General features: G+C 43.9%; 1 protein-coding gene across 2 annotated transcripts; it reads left to right on the top strand.

Annotated features, from left to right (window-relative positions):
• The first annotated feature begins 173 nt into the window (after positions 1–173).
• Positions 174–20,374, top strand: LOC113447176 (protein FAM47E-like). 2 transcript variants are annotated; one of them, XM_026717216.2, is made up of 8 exons: positions 174–361; positions 1,657–2,042; positions 7,808–7,962; positions 13,239–13,389; positions 14,771–14,968; positions 17,230–17,376; positions 17,786–17,863; positions 19,662–20,374. In XM_026717216.2, the coding sequence occupies exons 2-8, from the start codon at positions 1,674–1,676 to the stop codon at positions 19,788–19,790; spliced, it is 1,227 nt and encodes a 408-aa protein (XP_026573001.2). In that variant the 5' UTR covers positions 174–361; positions 1,657–1,673; the 3' UTR covers positions 19,791–20,374. The 2 variants fall into 2 exon arrangements, with proteins under 2 accessions (XP_026573001.2, XP_087791897.1); XM_087935771.1 differs by lacking the exon at positions 1,657–2,042 and having other exon boundaries at positions 189–361.
• The last annotated feature ends 1,478 nt before the right edge of the window (positions 20,375–21,852 follow it).

The raw sequence follows: 21,852 nt of genomic DNA, 5'->3' as shown, positions 1-21,852 counted from the left end.
TTATCTAATACATGCTTGACAAATAAAATAAATAAATAAATCCCCCCCCCACTTGCATTCTCAGACAACTTTTGCTCCGAAGAAAAGGCAAATGTGTGCTCTCATGAATGAATAGCTAGGCAGATCTGGTTGTCATAACAACCAATCCCAAACACACCATGGTCTCCTGGCCTGCCTCTGAGGACACAATCAATTGTCTCCTCTCCTGCAGAACTAAAAAGCCCACTGTTAGATGCAGACTCAGAAAGGTGTGGGCTGCACAATCCCAAAACAACATTTCCAGGAAATATTTGCAAAAGGGCTATTGTGCGCTGTTGTTGTGGATGCAAATGCTAGATCCCTCTGCTGTTTTTAGCTGCTGGTATGTTCCTTTCTTTTTATAACTTCAGCAAACAAGTGTCAAAGCTGGTAGCTCCAAATATATCAATCCGAGAATAAGATTGAAGGTAGAAATAATTAGATTTGTGCTGCAGCCATGCTAGGGTGGTATACAGTGGGACATGATTCTATTACAAGGAAAATAGAATAGCATCTTTGTTTAACTTGGGTATAACGTTTATTTATATTTTATGTATTTATTTATCGGTCCTTAGCATGGACTACATCACGTTTACAGGAAGCGAGATGGCCTTGTTTCTCTGTCCAATATTAACCAGCACAAAGATCAGCTGGTGATGCCTAGAAAAATTCATCAGATATATATAACTACCACATTGTCAACTTTTTAAAAGAATCATAAAAATCAGCAAGGTGGGTTTCTTCCCCAAATTGTGAGACGAGGAATGTGCAGTTTTTAATGAATATAACATATTTTAAGCATACAAACAGGATTAAAAATGAATATGAAAATAGAACCGTAATGATAATAATATCACTATGAAACTAACAAAGGGGCTTTAATTCAAATTATTTTCTCTTCTTCTTCCTCCTCCTCCTCCTTTCACTTTCATGTTATTACTCTGATATTACAAACACTTTGTGGGAACCAGAACGAGCTTGTCGGGAGCAAAAGAGGAATAGGAATCATACAGAAAACATTCCTGACATAATACTTGCATTTTTCTGAGAACCCACGATATACAGTGCAGCGATGCTGCCACTATTTAACAAAAACTTTGTTTGGGTGTTTTTTTTTTAAACCAAGGATAATAAGAATACAGCAATTACATTTTTATTGAGTACATTTTTGAGAGGAAAAGATCTGTTCCAGACTCGGACCTGGAGGTCTGGAGTAAATAAGGTGTTGTAGGAAAAGTAGGAGTGACGTCTATCGAGACGCTACATCAAAGAGTGTCTCAAAAATGCTATCCAAAAACATCTGTTAGGGTCTCCCAGAGGGAGCGGGGCTGCCTCCTTTTTTCTAACTTTGGGAAGTTTTTGTGGGAGGGAAGGAAGAAAATGGCATTGCTCTCCGTTTGCTGTGCAAATCCCCTGGTGCAGTCCGAAGCCAACAGAAGCTGCATTCTGGTGCTTCCAGAGGCTGAAAACATCTCATGCGAATAAATTGCAATTATGAAATAAAGCCAAGAAGCTTTTTTTCAACACAGAGGTAAAATCAGTGATGTCTGTTTGATGTGGGTGGCTCAGCCCACTTCAGCCATTTCAAGGTCAGCCAAACCAAGGGATAACCCCTAACAAGTGTGACTATTTCTTCAGAACTAGGTGGTGAAGACATGCCTTTCTGGTTGTTTCAACGGCACGGCGGTCACAAATCCAGATTCTCCGCTTCCTTGAATGGCCAACACTGGCGATTTCTGAGGAGCAATTTGGATTATTCCAGAGAGGCCTTCCTTCCTTCAGGCGAGAGCATCCTCACCCAACCGGCAAGGGGACCTAGCCCTCTTCTTCTCTCTGAGAAACCTATGAATTTTCTCAGAGCAGCCCAGAGATCCAGAAAGAGGTTAACCGAGCCACAGAGCAACACTTCGAAGCTCGGCCTGATGAGCCAAACCCAAAAGGATCACATTGCTCAAGTTGAATACTGCCTCAGCCAACACCCTTTAGCACTCTACCCAAATTTTCAAGAAAGCATCCCTGCAGAGGTGAGAACATGCATTTTTGCTCACGTTTTTACAAAGGTATTTCAATAATAGTTATAGTAGTCACATATGAGCACTGATGATGATACCTAGTTTGGTAATGAAAGGTCTGCAAAAAAGTACCCAAGCTCAGAGAGCACCAAGGACCCCTAACCCTCTTCTTCTTCTTCCTCTTCTTCTTCTTCTTCCTCCTCCTCCACAAACCCCACTCCCTTCTGGCACTGATGATGTTACCTAGTATGGGTAATGAAACATCTGCAAGAAAACATCCAGGATAAGAGAGCACCGAGGACCCCACGTCCTCCTCCTCCCCGTCTCCCTCTCCACAAACACCACTCCCTTCTAATACTGATGCTGTTACCTAGTTTGGTAGTGAAATGCCTGCAAGAAAACAACCAAACCCAGAGAACTCCAAGGACCTCACCTTTCAATCCTGAGCTACAAATATTCTGCTTTATTAGAGTCATATTTCCATTGTTGAGCAGGGTTTCTCAACCCTGGGTACCTCAGTTCCTAGAATTCTCCAGTCAGCTGGTTGCAGAATTCTGGGAGTTGAAGTCCACACTTCATCATTAAATGGTCAAGACTGAGAAACACTTTTCTAATCTATTGTCTCATCCACTCCTTAGTCTCTAAACCTCTAAAACTACATTTAGTGGGGTGGAAAGTTAGGGTGCTTGGGCAAATAAAGAATGTAGCTGGGGTCTGAGGACCTGACCCCCTTATCATTTTTACTAAAGACTATATTTAATGTATAGTTTAATTTATACCAAGTATTTTTTTTTCCTGCCAAGACGAGTCTCAGGACTTATGACTCATAATAAACTATAAATTCTGACAGGCATTTTGAAAAGACAGAGATTCCTATTTATGGTGGCAAAGAAAATCCCTTGACTTGGTGCATGAATGACATTAACATGGAAGTCTCGGGGTAAATTCCCAGCTGGATTTTTTTGTTTTTTTTAAAAAAGAAAGTTGCTTGACAAGAAAGAGAAACTAAATGTTGCTTTGTAAGTGCTGACCTGCCAGTTTCCCAGACCAAGGGCATCTTTGGAAGAAAAGAAGAACTAGCGGGGACATGATAGCAGTGTTCCAATATTTGAGGGGCTGCCACAGAGAACAAGAGGATCCACCTGCTTTCCAAAGCACCAGAAGGCAGGAGAAGAAGTAAGGGATAGAAATTAATCAAGGAGAGAAGCAACCTAGAAGTAAAGAGAAAGAAGAAAGGTCATAAAATCAGGGGCAAATCTCACTTCACAACTGTCTTAGCAACGGGCACAATTGTGTAGTTGTATGTTGGGGACTAGTTGCTATACAATAGGTAGAATAGAATAGAATAACAGAGTTGGAAGGGACCTTGGAGGTCTTCTAGTCCAACCCACTGCCTAGGCAGGAAACCCTACACCACTTCATACAAACGGTTATCCAATCTCTTCTTAAAAACTTCTAGTGTTGGAGCATCCGCAACTTCTGAAGGCAAGTTGTTCCACTGATGAATTGTTCTCACTGTCTGGAAATTTCTCCTTAGTTCTACGTTGCTTCTCTCCTTGATTAGTTTCCACCCATTGCTTCTTGTCCTGCCCTAGGATGGGACTTCGATGGCAACGCTGGACCTGCCAACTTGCTTCTTTTGACTTCCCCCTATGGAGACTGTGGAAACATCTCAGTTGCCAGATGTCCATCAGGAGAACATCTCTGTGGGGAGCAAGGCAATGGCTGGCTGGTCCCTCCAGGCACCATGGACCTTATTCTAGAAGCAAGGCAGGCTGAGGAGCTGCTGGACACAATGTCCTACCCAAAGGGGCTGCAGAAGTCAGTTTGATGGACCAAGGATCTGTTTCAGGGCCACCTCTACCATCAGACAGAACGAGCCAGGACAAGAGATGGGACAACCATTTGTCTGAATTGGTACAGGGTCTCCTGTTTGAGCAGAGGGTTGGACTAGAAGACCTCCGAGGTCGCTTCCAACTCGGTTATTCTGTTATTCATGAATGGGAACCAAGCTAGTAACCTCTCTCAGCCTGATTCCTGCACCTCTAAGCAAATCCCTAGGCCCGTGATGGCGAACATATGCCACGCGTGCCAGAAGTGGCATGCAGAACCCTCTCAATGGGCACACGCATCATCACCAGCTGCTCTTCTGGTTTCTGGCACATGTGTGCCAGCCAGCTGGTCTTTGCAGGTGCTGGAGGGCTGGAAAACAGCTAGAAAACTGCCCCCCAAAACAGCCGTTTTCAGGCCTTTTTCGGGCCAAAAATGGCTCAAAAACGGCCTAGAAAACAGCCAAAAACAGACTGTTTTGGGGGCTGTTTTCAGGCCAAAACAGCTTGAAAACAGCCCTCAAAACACCCCCAAAACAGGCATGCATGGACCTGCCGGCTGGCGTTTCCAATGCTCTGGCACACGCACATGCATGTGCATACAGATGCATTCCGGTTTGGGCACTCAGTGCCAAAAAGGTTTGCCATCACTGCCCTAGGCCATGTTTCCATGGCAACCTTTGCAGAAAAAGACAGGAAAGCATATTCACATATGAAGGTGAGGAAAAAGGTCAGGTGTGGAAGTGTGGAAGTGACAAAGGCTTCCCATTTATGGACCGCGGAGTCCTCCGTCATTGCTTCTGGCATAGAGATAGTCCTCAACTTACAACGGTCCATTTAGTGACCATTCCACTTTGGAAAAAAGTGACTTATGACCATTTTTCACACTTACGACCATTGCAGCATTCCCCGTGGTCACGTGATCAAAATTCAGACGCTTGGCCCCTGACTCATGTTTATGACGGTGGCCGTGTCCCAGGGGTGTGTGTGTGGGTCATGCAATCCCCTTTTTGTGACCTTCTGACAAGCAAAGTCAGATTTCACTTAACAACTGCAGTGATTCACTTAACAGCTGTGGCAAGAAAGGTCACAACATGGAGCAAAGCTCACTTAACAACAGTCTCGCTTGGCAACAGGAATTCAGGGCTCCATTACAGTCATAAATTGAGGACGACCTCTGTCTTCGCCTCAGAAAAAGAAGCATGCGTGTGGGAAGGACACGCTGATTTTTCATGATATGGAATTGTCAGAAGACTTATTTGAGGTTCCAGCTTGAGCCGGAATCGCAGAAGAATAAATAAAAATGAGATCCAGACAGCTGTGAGGAAAGTAAGAAATATTTATTCCTAAAAGGAAACCGTTTGCCTTTAGGGGTAAAAATGAGGTAAAGCAACACAAAATGCAATAAAAAAAGATAGGTACATTATATTACATATACTAATCTTAAGCTGCAAGGATTTCGTATGCACAACTTTGGAAGGAGAAAAGGATACCATCAGACGGCATGGTTATAAAGAAAATAATAGACTGTATAGAGGTGGACAGGCTAACGTTGAACTTAAAAGGCAAAGAAGATTCAATATATTGTAGAGCCTGGGATGCCTGGGATGAGTGGTTTAGAAATAAAAATAAAATAAAATGGCAATTAGAAAAAGAATGAGGAAGTATGTAAATATGTATATATGTTATAGAAAAGACTGAAGTGTAAGATGAAATATATTGATTTGTAGCAAGAGTAAAGATGTAATGGTAATGGAATAAGTAACCATATATTGAAAAACGTAAAAATAATGAATAAACAAACAAACAGGGGAGCTTGTCCTGGGTGTGGAAGCACCTAAATGTGGATTCTAGGGTGACACTTGAGGGGTGTTTTTGTGTGGTGTGTTTGTGTATGTATGTATTCGTGTGAACATTCAGTCCTGCTGGGAGACTTAATTTAATCAAGTCTATTTGTGTTTGCAAACCTTATCCTTTGATATGTTGATTGGGTCTGGGGTTGTTTGGGAGGTTTGAGGAAGTTTGAGTTAAGGATTGTCCCCACATTTGCTATTTTTACTTGATTCATTTAGTTTCAGCTTGACTGTCAATTATCTAGTGGAGACACCACTACTCAGACCATTGTGGATTCTGTTAATGGTTTAAACCAAGGGTCTTCAAACTTGGCAAGTTTAAGACTTATGGACTTCAACTCCCAGAATTCCTCCTCCAGTCATGTTAGCTCAGGAATTCTGGGAGTTGAAGTCCACAAGTCTTAAACTTGCCAAGTTTGAAGACCCTTGTGATAGATGATGGATGGATGGATGGATGGATGGATGGGGAGATGATAAATAGACAGACAGACAGGTATAGATGATAGATCAGGGGTCTTCAAACTTGGCAAGTTTAAGACTTATGGACTTCAACTCCCAGAATTCCTCCTCCAGTCATGTTAGCTCAGGAATTCTGGGAGTTGAAGTCCACAAGTCTTAAACTTGCCAAGTTTGAAGACCCTTAGTTTAAAGGAAGATGGAAACAGTATAAAGAAGAAAATCTGTTTGGATATAAAACTTCTCACTGAATCCAGATCTTTCTGCAGAAAACACGTGCCTTCCAAACAAATTGACCTCCAAGATGGATAGAGGTCGAGTTTTGTTTACGCCAGGGTGAATTGAGGCTTTTGCCGAAATTTTATCTCTGTTCCAGGGAAGTTTTCCGGAGTTCAGAGACCCTTGGGAAGTTGTGGACTTTGTCACATTTATCACAACCCTTGCTATCTCTTAGCTGATACAGAGGGTGGATTCTCAAAAGGATAGGAAATCCCCGTGTTAAATCTCCCACGCATAAGGAATAATAAGAGAGGGGATTTTTGCTGTTATTATAACTCAAAGTTCAAGAAAAGAGGCCCCCACCGTTTATCAGCTAAATAAACAGAAAAGAGCCTCCTCCGGGTCTCTGTTTTTGGCACATTTTGTACTCTACACGGAAGTGATATTACTCTAGCTAGCATGTTCCTTATTTATTTTGAGGCTTCCGTGCACTCCGTTCACAAAGTTGTGTCTTTCCTTTTTAGGCCTGTTCCAGAATTTTCCTCCTATATCTATTTGTGGTTGAGGGTTGGTTTCAGATTACCTGGAAGCATTTTGTCTGTCCCTTGGTCACTGACCAGTTTGCACAGGAGAGCACCAAATCAGAGGATAGAATCACTGCCTCGTGCTGGCTGACACTGACCTTGGATAGCTCTTGGTAATTGGTCTGGAGACAGACATGGGTTCACAGAGTTCTTTTCTTTCTTTTCTTCTTTCCCTTCCCTTCCCTCTTCCCTTTCCTTCCTTCCCTTTCCTTCCCTTCCTTCCTTCCTTCCTTTCCTCTTCCCTTCCCTTCCTTTCCCTTCCTTCTTCCTTTCCTTCCCCTTCCCCCTTCCTCTTCCTTCCTTTCCTTCCTTCCTTCCCCTTCCTTCCCTTCCCTTCCTTTCCCTTCCCTTCCCTTCCTTCCCTTCCCTTCCTTCCTCCTCTCCCTTCCTTCCTTTTCTTCCTTCCTTCCCTCTTCCCTTCCGTCTTCCCATCCCTTCCCTTCCTTCCCTTCCCTTCCTCTTCCCTTCCCTCTTCCCTTCCTTCCTTTCCCTTCTCTTCCCTTCCCTCTTCCCTTCCCTCTTCCCATCCCTTCCCTTCCCTTCCTTCCTTCCCTTCCCTTCCTTTTCTTTCCTTCCTTCCCTCTTCCCTTCCCTCTTCCCATCCCTTCCCTTCCTTCCCTTCCCTTCCCTCTTCCCTTCCCTCTTCCCTTCCCTTCCTTTCCCTCTTCCTTCTCTTCCTTTCCTTTCCCTTCCCTTCCTTCTTCCCTTCCCTCTTCCCTTCCCTTCCCTTCCTTTCCTTTCCCTTCTTTCCTTCCTTTTCCCCCTCCCCTATCCTCCCCTTCCCTCCCTCCCTTCTTTCCACCCTGCCCTCTACTCCCCTGTCCTTCCCTCCCCAGCTTTTCAAGGAAGTCATGAGCGTCCTGGACCCAGAGGTGGTTCCTACTGACCAAGAATCTGATGCCAACCTTGGTGGAGAATCCTGTCCTCCTTTTATTCCATCCCTTCCGGAAGGCAAAAGGAACAGACAAACAAGGGCCAAACAAGTCAGCTGGTGAGTTCCAGGCCACATCCCAAACCATGATTGTCTAGTTCCCAGCCATCATCCTCCATGATTACGAAGCACAAGGGCTGCATTTCCTCAATAGGCTTGCCATAACCAAGGGATTCAGGCAGTGGCCCTATGACATATCCCAACCAGGGGTGGGATTCAAATTTCTTAACAACCAGTTCTATGGGCGTGGCCTAATTTGGGGGCATGGTTTGGTGGTTGCGTAACTAGCTGGGCGTGGCTTGTATGTGAATATTGTAAATATTTACGTAAATATTGGATTTTTTTATAAAAAGAAAGAGCAACTTTTACCCAAAATCTGGCAGAGCAGGCAGGCAGATTGAGTTGCTCCCGGAATCACAGATTCACTCGCAGATCTACCTTTCTGCAATCTGCTGCCTGAGTCTGCAATGAAAAATAGAAGCTTCAGTCCTAAGGAAGGTTCAGCTCTGCTCTCAGGCCGCTTCTTCCTCCCTCAAGCCCTTGGATACCACCCCTGACAGCGAAGCCTCCTGGGAGAAGGCAAAGCAGTACAAAAGCGATTTAGATTAGTTAGAAAGCAAGAAATCCATCGATTTCCTGCTTTCTAGCTAATCTAAATCGCCCGGCATAGCTGATAGTCGGAACAGCTGATGATCACGGGGAGGAAAATGGAAAAATAGCAGCTTACCAAAAATTGGGCAAAGGTACAGTGCAGGCAAGTTGGATGGTGTGGAGTGACTGGGTGGGGTGGGGCGTGTGGGGAGGGGTGGGGCCAGGCAGTGGTGTGATTTGCCAGTTCTCCGAACTGCGCGGAATAGTAACAACTGGTTCTATAGAACCAGTCGGTACCAGTAGAGTCCCACCCCTGAATTCTCAACCAAACCCAGGTGAAAGAGGCTTGCCCCTGGAACTTCTCCACCAGAGGCGCTTTCTTGCCAGTGGGAATACAAGTAGGCCTCGACTTACGACCACAGTTGAGTCCAAAATGTATGATGCTAAGCGAGACAGCTGTTAAGTGAGTTTCGCCCCCCTTTTGTGGCCTTTCTTTCCACCGTTGTTAAGTGAATCCCTGCAGATGCTCAGTTAGGAGCATGGTTGTTAAGTAAACCCGGCTTCCCCATTGACGTTGCTTGTCAGAAGGTCACAAAAGGGGATCACGGGGACACGGCAACCATCATAAGTACGAGTCAGTTGCCAAGGGTCTGAATTTTGATTGTGTGACAAGGGGGAGGCTGCCTTGGCCGTGTGAGGAACAGTCAAAAGTCCCTGGTTTCAGTGCATGCTAACTTTGAAAGGTCACTAAACGAACTGTTGTAAGTCAAAGGACCACCTGTATTTTCATCCTGGGACAGAACTGCTCAGCCACCTCCTCAAATGGCCTTTTTTTGGGACCCTTTGAAAGGTTTTTTGCCATGGTTTTAGACTACATTACATAAGGTCCAGCATTAGCATCCGTGATTCAGAAAACTTGACTACTGGTTCTATGGGAATGGCTTGGTGGCCATGGCTAGATGGGCATCGCAGAGGAAGGTTACTGCAAAATCCCCGTTCCCTCCCCACCCCACTAACCTGCTTTCCAGCTCCATTTTCCTGTGCAGGGCAACCAAAGAAGACCCAGCCAATCAGATGGGACTCAATGGGAGGCAGATAATAGATGGGGTTGGCAGGGCCAGTCAGAGGTGGGATTGGCTAGTTCTCCAAATTACTCAAAATTTCCACTACCGGTTCTCCAGAACTGGTCAGAACCTGCTGAATCCAACCTCTGACCAGCATGCGTGCCTCTGGCTTTCTTATCTGATTTGACCTGAGCAGACGGAATAAAATGGAGGAGGAATTTTTATTTGGGGTTGAGGAGAGGATCTTTAAGCGAGTACAGGCCGTCCTTGACTTACAAGCGCAATGAGGATTACATGCTAAGCAGGACAGTTCAGTGAGCCATGTCAAAATGGACAACCTTTTTTTGCCACCATTGTTAAGTGAATCATTGCTGCTGTTAAGTGAATCTGGCTTCCTCCCACTAATTTTGCTTGTGGGAAGCTGGCTGGGAAAGTCGCAAATGGAAATCACCTAACCCTGGGATGCTGCAACTGACTAGAATAGAATAGAATAGAATAGAATAGAATAGAATAGAATAGAATAGAATAGAATAGAATAGAATAGAATAGAATAGAATAGAATAACATTGGTGGAAGGGACCTTTGGAGGGGACCAACCTCCTGCTCAGGCAGGAAATTCTATACCATTTCCAATAAATGGCTATCCAAATCTCTTCTTAAAAACTTCCAGTGTTGGAGCATTCACAACCTCTGGAGCAGGGGTTCCCAAACTTGGCAACTTTAAGACTTGTGGACTTCAACTCCCAGAATTCTCCAGCCACTTGAAGTCCACAAGTCTTAAAGTTGCCAAGTTTGGGAACCCCTGCTCTGGAGGCAAGTTGTTCCACTGATCAATTATTCTAACTGTCAGGAAATTTCTCCTTAGTTCTAAGTTGCTTCTCTCCTTGATTAGTTTCCCACCCATTGCTTCTTGTCCTGCCCTCAGGTGCTTTGGAGAATAGCTTGACTTGAAATGCTGGTTACCAAGAACCCAATTTTTGACTGCAATAATTGTAAATGTGAGGACTTCACTTGTTTCAGGCTAAAGAAATGATTATAAATTGTATGTATGTATAATTTACTCTCCAATACACTGAGGTCTGCTTGATTCCTGACTGCCACCTTGTGGTGATAAGTTGATCAACAGTTTTCAGAACCTTCTAGTAACTAGTAGTCAGCTTTTAGTAATCTAGTTCATATCTTTAAGGACAAAAACTCCACACTTCCCCCAAACAAATGTCTGATTTATTTCTTACTATTCATTCAAATAAACAAACCAGGAAAGCTAAACAAGGTTAAGGCCTAGTTTGATTTTGGACAGAAAACTAGAAAATGTAGGTTAGACTGGAAGGTCAACCCATCATATCAGGAAAAAGGCACCAATAAGATACACACAACTCTTCTTTACTGTTTGCAAAGGAACACTTAAAATGTATTTCTTTCTTTCATTTATTAAACAAATTTAAGATGGAGTGGAAGTGTGTGCACTGAGTGATAGATAGATAGTCCTCGACTTATGACTGCAATTGAGCTCAAATTTTCTGTTGCTAAGCAAAATCAATGGGAAAACCCAGATTCACTTAAGAACCATATTATTATCTTAACAACTGCAGTGATTCACTTAACCACAGGGGCAAGAAAGGTTGTAAAACAGAGCAAAACGGATGTAGCAAGAGAAATTTTGGGCTTAGTTGTGGTTGTAAGTTGAAGCATACTTGCACACAAGAATCTAGTCACCTAACAGTCATCACTATATTGGCGCTAGAGTTAACGGAGTGGTTGGAGTTGAACATAACAATTCTAGGCTGATTCCTCTCTTGATCCCGAACCGCAGGCTCTGCCTTTCGTTCTCCTGCAGTCATGGCTACTGTAAGAAGAAATCAACCCCACTCACTCTCGCTATCCCAAATAAAATATTAACCATAAGGAAAAGCCTCAGAAAAGCCAAAAGGCCAAGGTGCTAATAAACAAAAGTTACCTGAAGCCCATTCCACATTCCAACCAGAGGCCTAAAGAAAACATCGTAACAAGAAGCTAACTGCACATGTTGGCACTGAAGGAGATAAAGGGCTTATTAACGGAGGAAGCCGACTATCTAGATGGCTCCATTCATAAACAAACCAAATACTGCCGGTGGAAGTCCATTCAAGACAGGATATTTCAAAACCCCTTAGAGCAATTTTGACAGCGAACAAAAGCAAGAGTGATAGGATTAGAGTAAGCAGCCCCTCGGCCAAAAATCTAACACAGGACATAGCTATCAGCCACTGGTATTCTATAGGGTCGGCTCGGTTTGGCCAAACTGGTAGTAAAAAATGCTGCCGTTTGGCCAAACTGGTAGTAAAAAAACAGCTGTCAGTTCAACCGAATGAGTATTTCTTTCTTTTTTTCCTCCCAATGATCAGCTGTTCTGATGATCAACTGTGCCGGGATCCCCCTCACTGTCTTACTGCTTCACCCAGGAGGCTTCCCTGAGGCCCAGGAGGCAAAAAGAGGCTCATGTGGGGGAGGGGGGGTTGCTGCAAAAAAAGAAGAAGCCACGCCCACCCAGTCCCATGGCTACGCCCACCTAGCCACGTCCACAGAACCAGTAGTAAAAATATTTGCATCCCACCCCTGCTATCAGCCACAATGAGAATTACCCAACATCCTTTCAGAACACAAAACCCATATTGGACAAATCCCAAACTTCAAAGTTACAGAAGCTATAAAGATCCACCCACTCATTCAGCCATTTTGGTCAGCTGCCCCAGAACCACGTGCTGCTGGTGGTTCTGCTTCATCAATAAACCAATTTTCTTTCCAATCGGCCTCCATTTTGTTCCCAGCATGGAACTGAACCGGGGATTTTTCTTCTTACGCTGCCATCTTGAAGCTCAGGACTGGTCCCCACGGTCTCCTTTGGTTATTGTACTTAGGAAAAATAACTTGTTAATAAACATTCAGTGATATTAATTAGTCCCATCAGAGCAGCGATAATAAGGCTGCTGTTCAGTGCTTAGTTGACAGGGAGAACCTCTTATTAAACATCATGGGATTTGCTGCTTGATCAAGATGGTGTTGTGGCCTTCCAAAGGCTAGTGGAGCTGGCAGCAGAGTCGGACAGTGAGGAGGTTGGGGAGGAACATGGGCCTGTCCTGGAGGCTGAGGAAGGCTCTGCATCAGAGGCAGAGATGGGGCCAGGGCAGTGTGGCAGTTATCAGCTGTCCTCGGAGTCAGACAGCAGTGAGGCTGTAAAGTAGCTGGAGCTGGTTCCAAGCCTGCACATGTGCAGAGCTGCCAAAAGAAAAGAACAATTGTGAATTAAGGGTGGACATGGGAGTAAAGCCACAGGTGGACGGTGAATGGCCCCTCCCATAGGGATTAAAAGACGAGCGAAAAGGGAGGGTTTTTTTTGCAGGAAACAATTCATTTGTTGCAGCAGTGTGAAGATCTGCCTGTGCATCGCAGAGACTATGTGCCCAGTCCTTCCTTGTCAGCGCTGCGTATGGAAATATTTACTTGGCAGCTCTCCAAGGTAGATAAGGTCTGTGCTCCTAATTACACCCTTGAAAGACTGTTTGCCAGGCCTTTGGCTGAAAGTGAATGCAAGAAATTCACCTTCGTTTAATAAAAGGGGTTTTGCCAGGACAAAGAGTCTGCTTAGTGCTTTTTGGAGAGGCCTAGGTCAGAACAGATGGATGTGTAAATGTTTCTTCACAGCAAGGATCCAGACAACAAGGCTCCTTACACCTGGTTCTCCCCCCAAAAAGTGGCAGCAAGAAAACTGAAAGCCAGGTTGAATTACGTCCCTCCTCTCGACAAGAATATCGAGCGAACTACCAAAGAACTTTGTGACGGATTCAATTCTCTAGTAAGTCAAACAAATTCTTTGTCAGTCTCTCATCTTTGGCCCCTTTAAGACATGTGGACTTCAACTCCCAGAATTGGCTGAGTGGGGGATTCTGGGAGTTGAAGTCTATCTACCTTAAAGGGGCCAAGCTGGAGAAACTTAGCATGGAATGTTCTTTCCCAACCCAGATGTCTTCTGTTCCAAAGAAACCGCGTAAAATAGAGTTGGACTTCAAGACCTATAATCAAACACTAGCCTCTATGAGGTTATGGGAGTTGTAGTCCAACATATCCAAACTATACTGTTGGGAAGGGGCTGCTGGACTAGTCTTTGCCTCTCTCTTCCACCCCATGATTTGATCCAACTCTCATCAATTTCTTATCTATTTTGAATCAAATGTTTATATCTAGAGTAATTCCAGGAAAACATTTTTGCAAATTAAGAAAAGAGGTCTTGGCTTTTTGAATTTGTGTGTTAATAGTCAGCTAGACATAAATAATTACTTAATCTTCAGAGGTACCTAGCTATATTTTATATCTGTATGACTTGTTGAGTTCTTGGCCAACAGATTTGTACTGTATTAAACCTGAAGTATTTTGTAATTTTGAAAACCGTAACCGATTCCTATATGCTTTCTAAAAAGCAGCATATTTCAACACTTGTTTAACATTTTTCCTGACAGATAAATAAATACAGATAGTCCTTGACTTATAACCATCGATTTAGTAACTGAAGTTTCAAGGGAACTAAAAAAAAAGGTGACTTATGGCCTTTATTCATGCATACGACCATTGCAGAATCTCCATGATCACAGATATGTGGCAACTGACTCACTTTTAATACGATTCCTGTGTCCCAGAGTCATGTGAACCCCTTTTCTGATCTTCTGACAAGAAAAAAAAATCAATGGGGAAGCCAGATTTGCTTAACAGTCATGTTACTCACTTAACAACTGCAGTGATTCACTTAACAACTGTGGCAAGAAAGGTCATAAAATAGAGCTAATCTCATTCAATAACTGTCTTGGGAGTTCTGGGCTCCATTATGGTTGGAAGTCAAGGAGTACCTGCAAGTCAATGAACGAAATATCTCTTTTTCTGGAGAAAAATGATGTGTTTGTTGGATACTATGAGCCTCGGTGGCGCAGTGGTTAGAGTGCAGTACTGCAGGCTACTTCTGCTGCCTGCCGGCTGCCTGCAATTTGGCAGATCGAATCCCACCAGGCTCAAGGTTGACTCAGCCTTCCCTCCTTCGAAGGTGGGTAAAAATGAGGACCAAGATTGTTGTGGGTGATAGGCTGACTCTGTAAAACCGCTTAGAGAGGGCTGTAAAGCACTATAAAGCAGTATATAAGTCTAAGTGCTATTGCTATACTTGCACCTGATTTGAGTACCTATTTCAGGGAGGAGAGAAGTACAATGTAGATGAAGATACCGTTCTAAGTTTGTTTGATGTGGGTTATGAGACTACCCTTCCGATGTTTCACCCGCTGCGTGTTGAGGAACTCCGTGATCTACCAATGGACCTAAAGAAATATTTTGGGATGCCACCTTCTCAGGCTATTAGAAAGAAACCTGATCAGGACGTTAAGCCTTCTAAGGTGGGTGAACGTCGAACGTCCAAGTACACATTGCGTTGAATGAAGGTTATTTGTTAAGCCTTGATTTTTGCAAAGACATTTCGCTTGCAAAGAAACAATAGAGATGCTCCATACAGAGAATCCTTCACTTACAACCAGGAGTGGCCTTCAAAAATTTTAGCAACAGGTTCTCTGCCCTGTTGCTGGGTGGGCGTGGCCATGGTGGGCGTGGCCTAGTTGGCCTCCTGCACCATGGCAGGGGGGCATTTTTGCTCTCCCCAGGCTCCAGAGGCTTTCCTTGAGCCTCCGGGAGGACAAAAATGGCCTCCCTGGGCTCCCGAGGCTCTCTGGAAGCCGGAAATAGGCCCGAGCTTCCGTGAGGCCTGTTTTTTGCCCTAACCAAGCCTCCGCACGCACCTTGCACTTACCTGCATCCAAAATGGGCCACATAGGGACTCCTGGGAGGGGAGGGGAGGGGTGAGGTCCAGCCACAAGTGGGTTTTGGGGGTTCTTCGAGCTGCACAGAACCTTAGCTGGGGCTCTCCCGAACCGCTGCGAACCCCTAGCAGCCCAGCCCTGCTTACAACCAGTACATTATGATGTACTTTCCTAGAGCTTCCCATGACCCAGTTTCAAGAGTTCTGAAATGGCTAGGGGGCCATCCTGAAGTCATGTGATCGCATTTCGGGTGCTTGGCAACTGTCTCGCATTTATGGCCTTTTGTCCTGTTATTGTGGTTAGCCAGCAGCAGGTGCAGGTGGCTGAGGAGAGCAAGGACTCAGATGAGGGGCCAGGACCATCAGGGAGTGGACTGCTGCCTTCAGAGATTATGGGGGCTCGTAGCAGCAATGAGGAGGTTCCCGAGGAGCCTGTGCCAAATGTGTGTGCGTGCAGGCTTTCTCGTAGGAAAGAGCAGTTACAACAGCACAGGCAACTCAGGAGTAAGGCTGCATTTGTAAGGCCCCTCCTTCAAGAAGATAAAAGCCAACTATGAAACAAATGTACTTTGCAGAAGGCAAATACGTTTTGAAACTCAGCCTCGTGGACATTACAGTATCTTAAGTTGGTATTTGAAGACTCTTGTGTTGTGAAATATTTGTTCTCTGTTATCTTTTGGCAAATCTCGCACAGTTTGGCAAGGCTTGTGTTTATCACAGCTAATTATTTTGCAAAAGCATTACAAGGTTTCTTTTGGACTGTGTTTGATTTGTTGGAAAACGGCGTGGGTCGGAACACCTATGGTCACATGGCCAAGATTTATAATGTTTCTTTGCTGTACACCAACATTTATTTCCAGCCACAGAGACGCATTGGATACAAAGGACTCATTAGCAATCACAGTGTTTGCTTTGCAATAGGAAGGAAATAGGAAATCCCTTCCTATTCACGCACCATTTGAAGGATTTCCAGAGAAAAATCACAGACTACAGGAACCATTTGCACTACTCAGGTGACCCTGAGGACATAGATAAACCTCTAAGAGGCCTCAATGACCCTCTAAAAGGATGCAAATCGTCAGCTGTCTGCAAGGTGTACAAATCCTTCCATTCCCCACCATCCAGTCAGAGCTGAAGAAGCTTCTTGGATGAGAAGGGAAACGTCTTCAAAAGAAAAAACAAGAAAAGTCCAGTTGCCTGCTGAAAAAATCCCCTTTGGGACAATGCTTAATGACTGCTAGGGGAAAAAATTGGGTGCGGTCATATGGTGACTCGCTTAACAACCAGAATGATTTGCGACTGTAATTCCAGGCTCAATTACCGTTGTAAGTCAAGGACTACCTGTATTTTTCCATATGTTCCATTCCTGTCTGCATTGCTGTTTCCTGTTTGATGGAACAAATATGCACTGGAATTTGGGGGAAAGGCCACTGGTGCAAATTTGAATCACACAGATCCCCTTTCAAGGCGGCTACTTCCTCTCGAGCAAGTGTCAGATGCAAAGGATCAGGACCATCCATTAAAATTGCAGCACAGAAGATTTTTTTAAAAAGCCTATAAACCAGAATTTGGTCAACGAAAGTTCGACATTAAATTGGGGCCAGATAAGAGTCAACAGATTCAGGACAGGCTGGATTTGCACCCTTTGTGGCAACATAACGATCCCAAGCTGATAATGTACTTAACTCCACCACCCAGCTCTGCCTGCTCTTCTCCCACAGTTGATGGTTGAATTTTCAGCTCCTATGTTTGCTTCCGGCAGAAAGGGAGACATCATGGGATAGGTCAACGCCTAACCTTTGACCACATGAAAATGATGCTCCTTCCCTCTTTTTCTTCTCCCAGGACCCTGGCCAATCCAGATGGAAAAAGACGAGATATGGAGCCTGGTATCTGGACCCAAAGACGTGGAAAAAACAGAACGGGAATGAACCTTTAGAAAACCCCAAAGAGAGCAGCCTCAAGAATTCCAGAAGGCTCTTAAGTGAAGAGGTATGTTGCAAGCTCCTGTTTGGGGGAGGGGGAGGAGGAAGGAAGGAAGGAGGGAAGGAAGGAAGGAAGGAAGGAAGGAAGGAAGGAAGGAAGGAAGGAAGGAAGGAAGGAAGGAAGGAAGGAAGGAAGGACTTATTTTGAAGAGATCAGGCAACCATTTGTTATATCATTTCCTGCCTGAGCAGGTCCATTCCAACTCTGTTATTCTGTTCTGTTATTCTGGTAAGTAAGTAAGTAAGTAAGTAAGGAAGAAAGAAAGAAAATAAGGAAGGAAGAAAGAAAGGAAGAAAGAAAGAAAGGAAGGAAGGAAGGAAGGAAGGAAGGAAGGAAGGAAGGAAGGAAGGAAGGAAGGAAGGAAAGATGGAAATGGAAGGGCATCCTTGTTCTGATTTTTGGATGATTTTTGCAGGATGCCAAGCTGATACAAGTTCATGGAACTCACGCTTTCCAGGAATTTCTTGTAAAAAAAGGTTATCGGATACCGGAGGTAAACGTCCAATGCCTACCCCACACCCAGAGGTGGCATTCAGCTGGTTCTGACAGGTTCTGGAGAACCGGTAGCAGAAATTTTGAGTAGTTCTGGAGAACCGGCCAATCCCACCTCTGACTGGCTCCACCAACCCCATCTATTCCCTGCCTCCCATTGAGTCCCAGCTGATCGGCTGGATCCTCTTTGGTTGCCCTGCACAGGAGAACGGAGCTGGAAAGCAGGTTAGTGAGGTGGGGAGGGAAGGGGGATTTTAGTATATCTTTCCCCTGCCATGCCCACCAAGCCATGCCCACCAAGCCACGCCCATAGAACTGGTAGTAAAACTTTTTGAATCCCACCACTGCCTTCACCTAGCAGTAAATCAATATGTTGGCCTCCAGATGTTTCAGCATTTTGTTAAAATTGGTTGCAGCCAGCACAGTCAACAACATCCCAAATATCTGGGGAGGGTATCAAGGTACCATTCGCTGATGTCTAGCCTATAGTCCTCCTTTTTGTTCATATTTAGCTGGTTGTCCACTAAGACTCCAAGATCCCTCTAACAGTTACTGCTATTGAGCCTGGTTTCACCCAGTCTATATGTGTCCTTTTGATTTTTCTTGCCTAAGTGTAGGACTTTACTTTTCTCTACGTTTAATTTCATTTTGTTAGATATGGCTCAGTGTTCTAGTCTGTCAAGATCCATCTGGATCTTGAGCCTATCTTCTTGGGTGTTAGCTATTCCTGCCAGCTTAGTATCATCTGCAAATTTGGTAAGTTCCCCTTCTATTCCCTCATCTAAGTTGTTAAGGAAGAATTAACTTAACAACTGGAGTGATTCACTGAAAAATAGTGGCAAGGAAGGTCAGAAAATGAGCAAAACTCACTTAATTTAACCTTGCTTAGCAATTGAAATTTTGGACTCAGTTATGGTCGTAAGTCAAGGATTACCTGTCTCGCAGCTTTTGAACAATGCTCCAGAACTCCAACCTGCTATAATCCACAGGATTCTAAATAGCAACTTTTATTTCTAATAAACTGCTTTCTCAGAATCCTGAGAAATGCTCACTTTTAAAGAAAATATCTTTCTTTTATTTTTGCACCTCAAACTCTCTTCTTTCTCCAATAGGATAAAATAAAATGTCTCTGAAATTATTTTGGCTTTGTGTAATAGCAACTTAAGGGACGCAGTGGCTCAGTGGCTAAGACACCGAGTTTGTTGATCAGAAGGGTCGGCAGTTCAGCAGTTCGAATCCCTAGCACTGCGTAACTCCGTTCCTTGTCTCAGCTTCTGCCAACCTAGCAGTTCGAAAGCATGTAAAAAATGCAAGTAGAAAAATAGGGACCCCTTTGGTGGGAAGGCAACAGCATTCTATGCACCTTTGGCATTTAGTCGTGCTGGCCATATGACCATGGAGACGTCTTTGGATAGTGCTGGCTCTTTGGCTTTGTAACGGAGATGAGCATGAAAATGACCAGCACGTATGTGCGAGGGGAACCTTTACCTTTAATAGCAGCTTGCTAAAGTATAGGTCTTGGGTGGGGTACCATGTCTCTTGGAGATTAGGCAATGGCACCTGAAAATATTCTGCCTAAAAACAGCTGATGGTCCCCTTATCAAGCAAGTGACGATCTAAATTGCGATACTCAGGAAAAAGTTTATGTTTCAGGAATCTGTTGGGGGACACCGGTTCCTGCAGTCACTTGGAAGCATCAGAGCCCTTCTATAAGATCAGGTTTCTAACGTCTTTGAGTCGGCAAAAATTGGGACACAGAAATCTGTTACCATGGAGTGAAATTGTATGTTTTGATTCAGTTTTTGCAGCAGATGCTGGAGGAGCAGGAAGGCATTGAGCCAAAAGTGGGGGCTTTGAACAACACCAAGGATGAATCCCAGAAATGCAAAGAGCTCCGAGAAGATTATTCACCAGTGGTGGGAAACTAATAAGACCAAACAATCCAATGATTAAGAGAACGGAAGACACATGTAGCTCTATCTATGGTGCTATTCGAATAGGAATTCTTTCTAAGGATATGTACAAACACAAAGTAAACTGCTCCAAACTCGATTGCAGAAAATACGACTTCAGCAACAGAGTGGTCAATGTCTAGAACTCACTACCTGACTCTGTTGTCACATCCCCAAACCCCCAAAACTTTAACCTTAAACTGTCTACCGTGGACCTCACTCCGTTCCTAAGAGGTCTGTAAGGGGGCGTTCATAAGCATACCAGCGTGTCTACCGTCCCTGTCCTACTGTTCCCATTTATTCATACTCATTTATTATGTACATACCTATACCTGTTTATACTTAGATGTTTATATGTTATATTCATCCTTATACCTATTTTCTCATACATACTTGACAAACTAAATAGAATTCTTTATTGGCCAAGTGTGATTGGACACACAAGGAATTTTTCTTGTTGCAAATACTCTCAGTATACATAAAAGAAAAGATACATTCGTCAAGAGTCAAGAATCATAAGGTACAACACTTCATGATGAAATAAATGAAATAAAAATGTATCTGCATGAAATTTTCTGAGCAACTACCTCTAATCCTTTGCCTCTTTCTGAAATCGATTGGAACATCTTGCCTTCAGAAGTTGTGGGAGCTTCATCCCTGGAAGCTTTCAAGAAGAGACTGGACTGCCATCTGTCAGAAATGGTGTACGGTCTCCTGCTTGGGCTGGGGGTTGGACTAGATGATCTACAAGGTCCCTTCCAACTCTGTTAATCTGTATTAATCAGAGTAAATTATGTAGGTGGAATCAACAGACCTGCTTGGTACACCTAGAAAAACTCAAGAGTCATCCAACGACAAATATTTTCTTCCACCTGTTTGTTATTGCTGTCTCTAACCACACCACACACAACTGCTTAGCTATATTCCCCACCTACAATTGGCAGGACATCCTGAGGTCTTCAATCTTTCTCCCCCTGCAGTATGTCTTTATTGTCGCAGTGGTTAGAGTGCAGCACTGCAGGCTACTTCTGCTGACAGCCAGCTGCTTGCAATTTGGCAGATCGAATCCCACCAGGCTGAAGGTTGACTCAGCCTTCCATCCTTCTGAGGTGGGTAAAATAAGGACCCAGATTGTTGGGGGGCAATAGGCTGACTCTGTAAACTGCTTAGAGAGAGCTGTAAAAGCACTGTATAGCTGTATATGTCTAGGTGCTATTGTGCACCAGAAGTGGTTTTGTGCTGCATTGCTGTCCATACTTCTTCAACATACAATGTTCTAAAAGTTGTCATTGTTGGTTCCCTCTAATAAAATTCTGCCCCTATCCTAACCTCACCCACTATGTGAGGTGAGCTTCAAATCCTCCCCACAACCACAAGAAATTTGTAGGGTGGGAGAACAAATGTACAACCAGACAGAAAAGACTATGGAGATTCTCAGTCATCCCAGGTCATAGTTGTCCCAAAGGTGCTTTGTTTTCAAGAGGCAACTGGACTTTCTTTGTTTTTGCTTTGAAGACATTTTGCTTCTCATCCAAGAGGCTTCTTCAGCTCTGACTGGATTATGGGGAATTCTAGTCAGAGCTGGAGAAGCTTCTTGGATGAGAAGCGAAACGTCTTCAAAGAAAAAACAGTAGCCTCTTGAAAAAGCACCCTTGGTTAATTCTTCGAAAAATTTTTTGGGGTAACTTAATTGGGATTGTCTGAAAGATAAAGGGCAATTTAAGTATAGTAGACGAGATGAGCGTATTTGAATTAATTTAGGTGAAATGGATCTTACAGACTGTCAAAAAGGATACTGTTTGCTTTTACATGTATCCCTTTCATCTCTTACTCCTTTCTTTCCTTCTTTTTTCTTCTACACCCTTTACTCTCTTCTTTCTCCGGTTTGCTAGCCAGGATGTTCTTTTTTTCTTCCCTGTATGTATTGTTGATATGTTTTTAATTGTAAATTCAATAAAATTTATTTAAAAAAAGAAAAGAAAAAGCACCCTTGGTACAACTAGATAGAGAAGGAGAACCCGTTGGAACTACAGGTTTA

The sequence above is a fragment of the Pseudonaja textilis genome, chromosome 6 (genome assembly GCF_049901715.1).
Source record: "Pseudonaja textilis isolate UNSWEBS1 chromosome 6, rPseTex1.2, whole genome shotgun sequence".
NCBI lineage: Eukaryota > Metazoa > Chordata > Lepidosauria > Squamata > Elapidae > Pseudonaja > Pseudonaja textilis.
The sequence above is the reverse complement of the archived record's forward strand: the minus strand, read 5'-3'. Positions and strand labels throughout refer to the sequence as shown.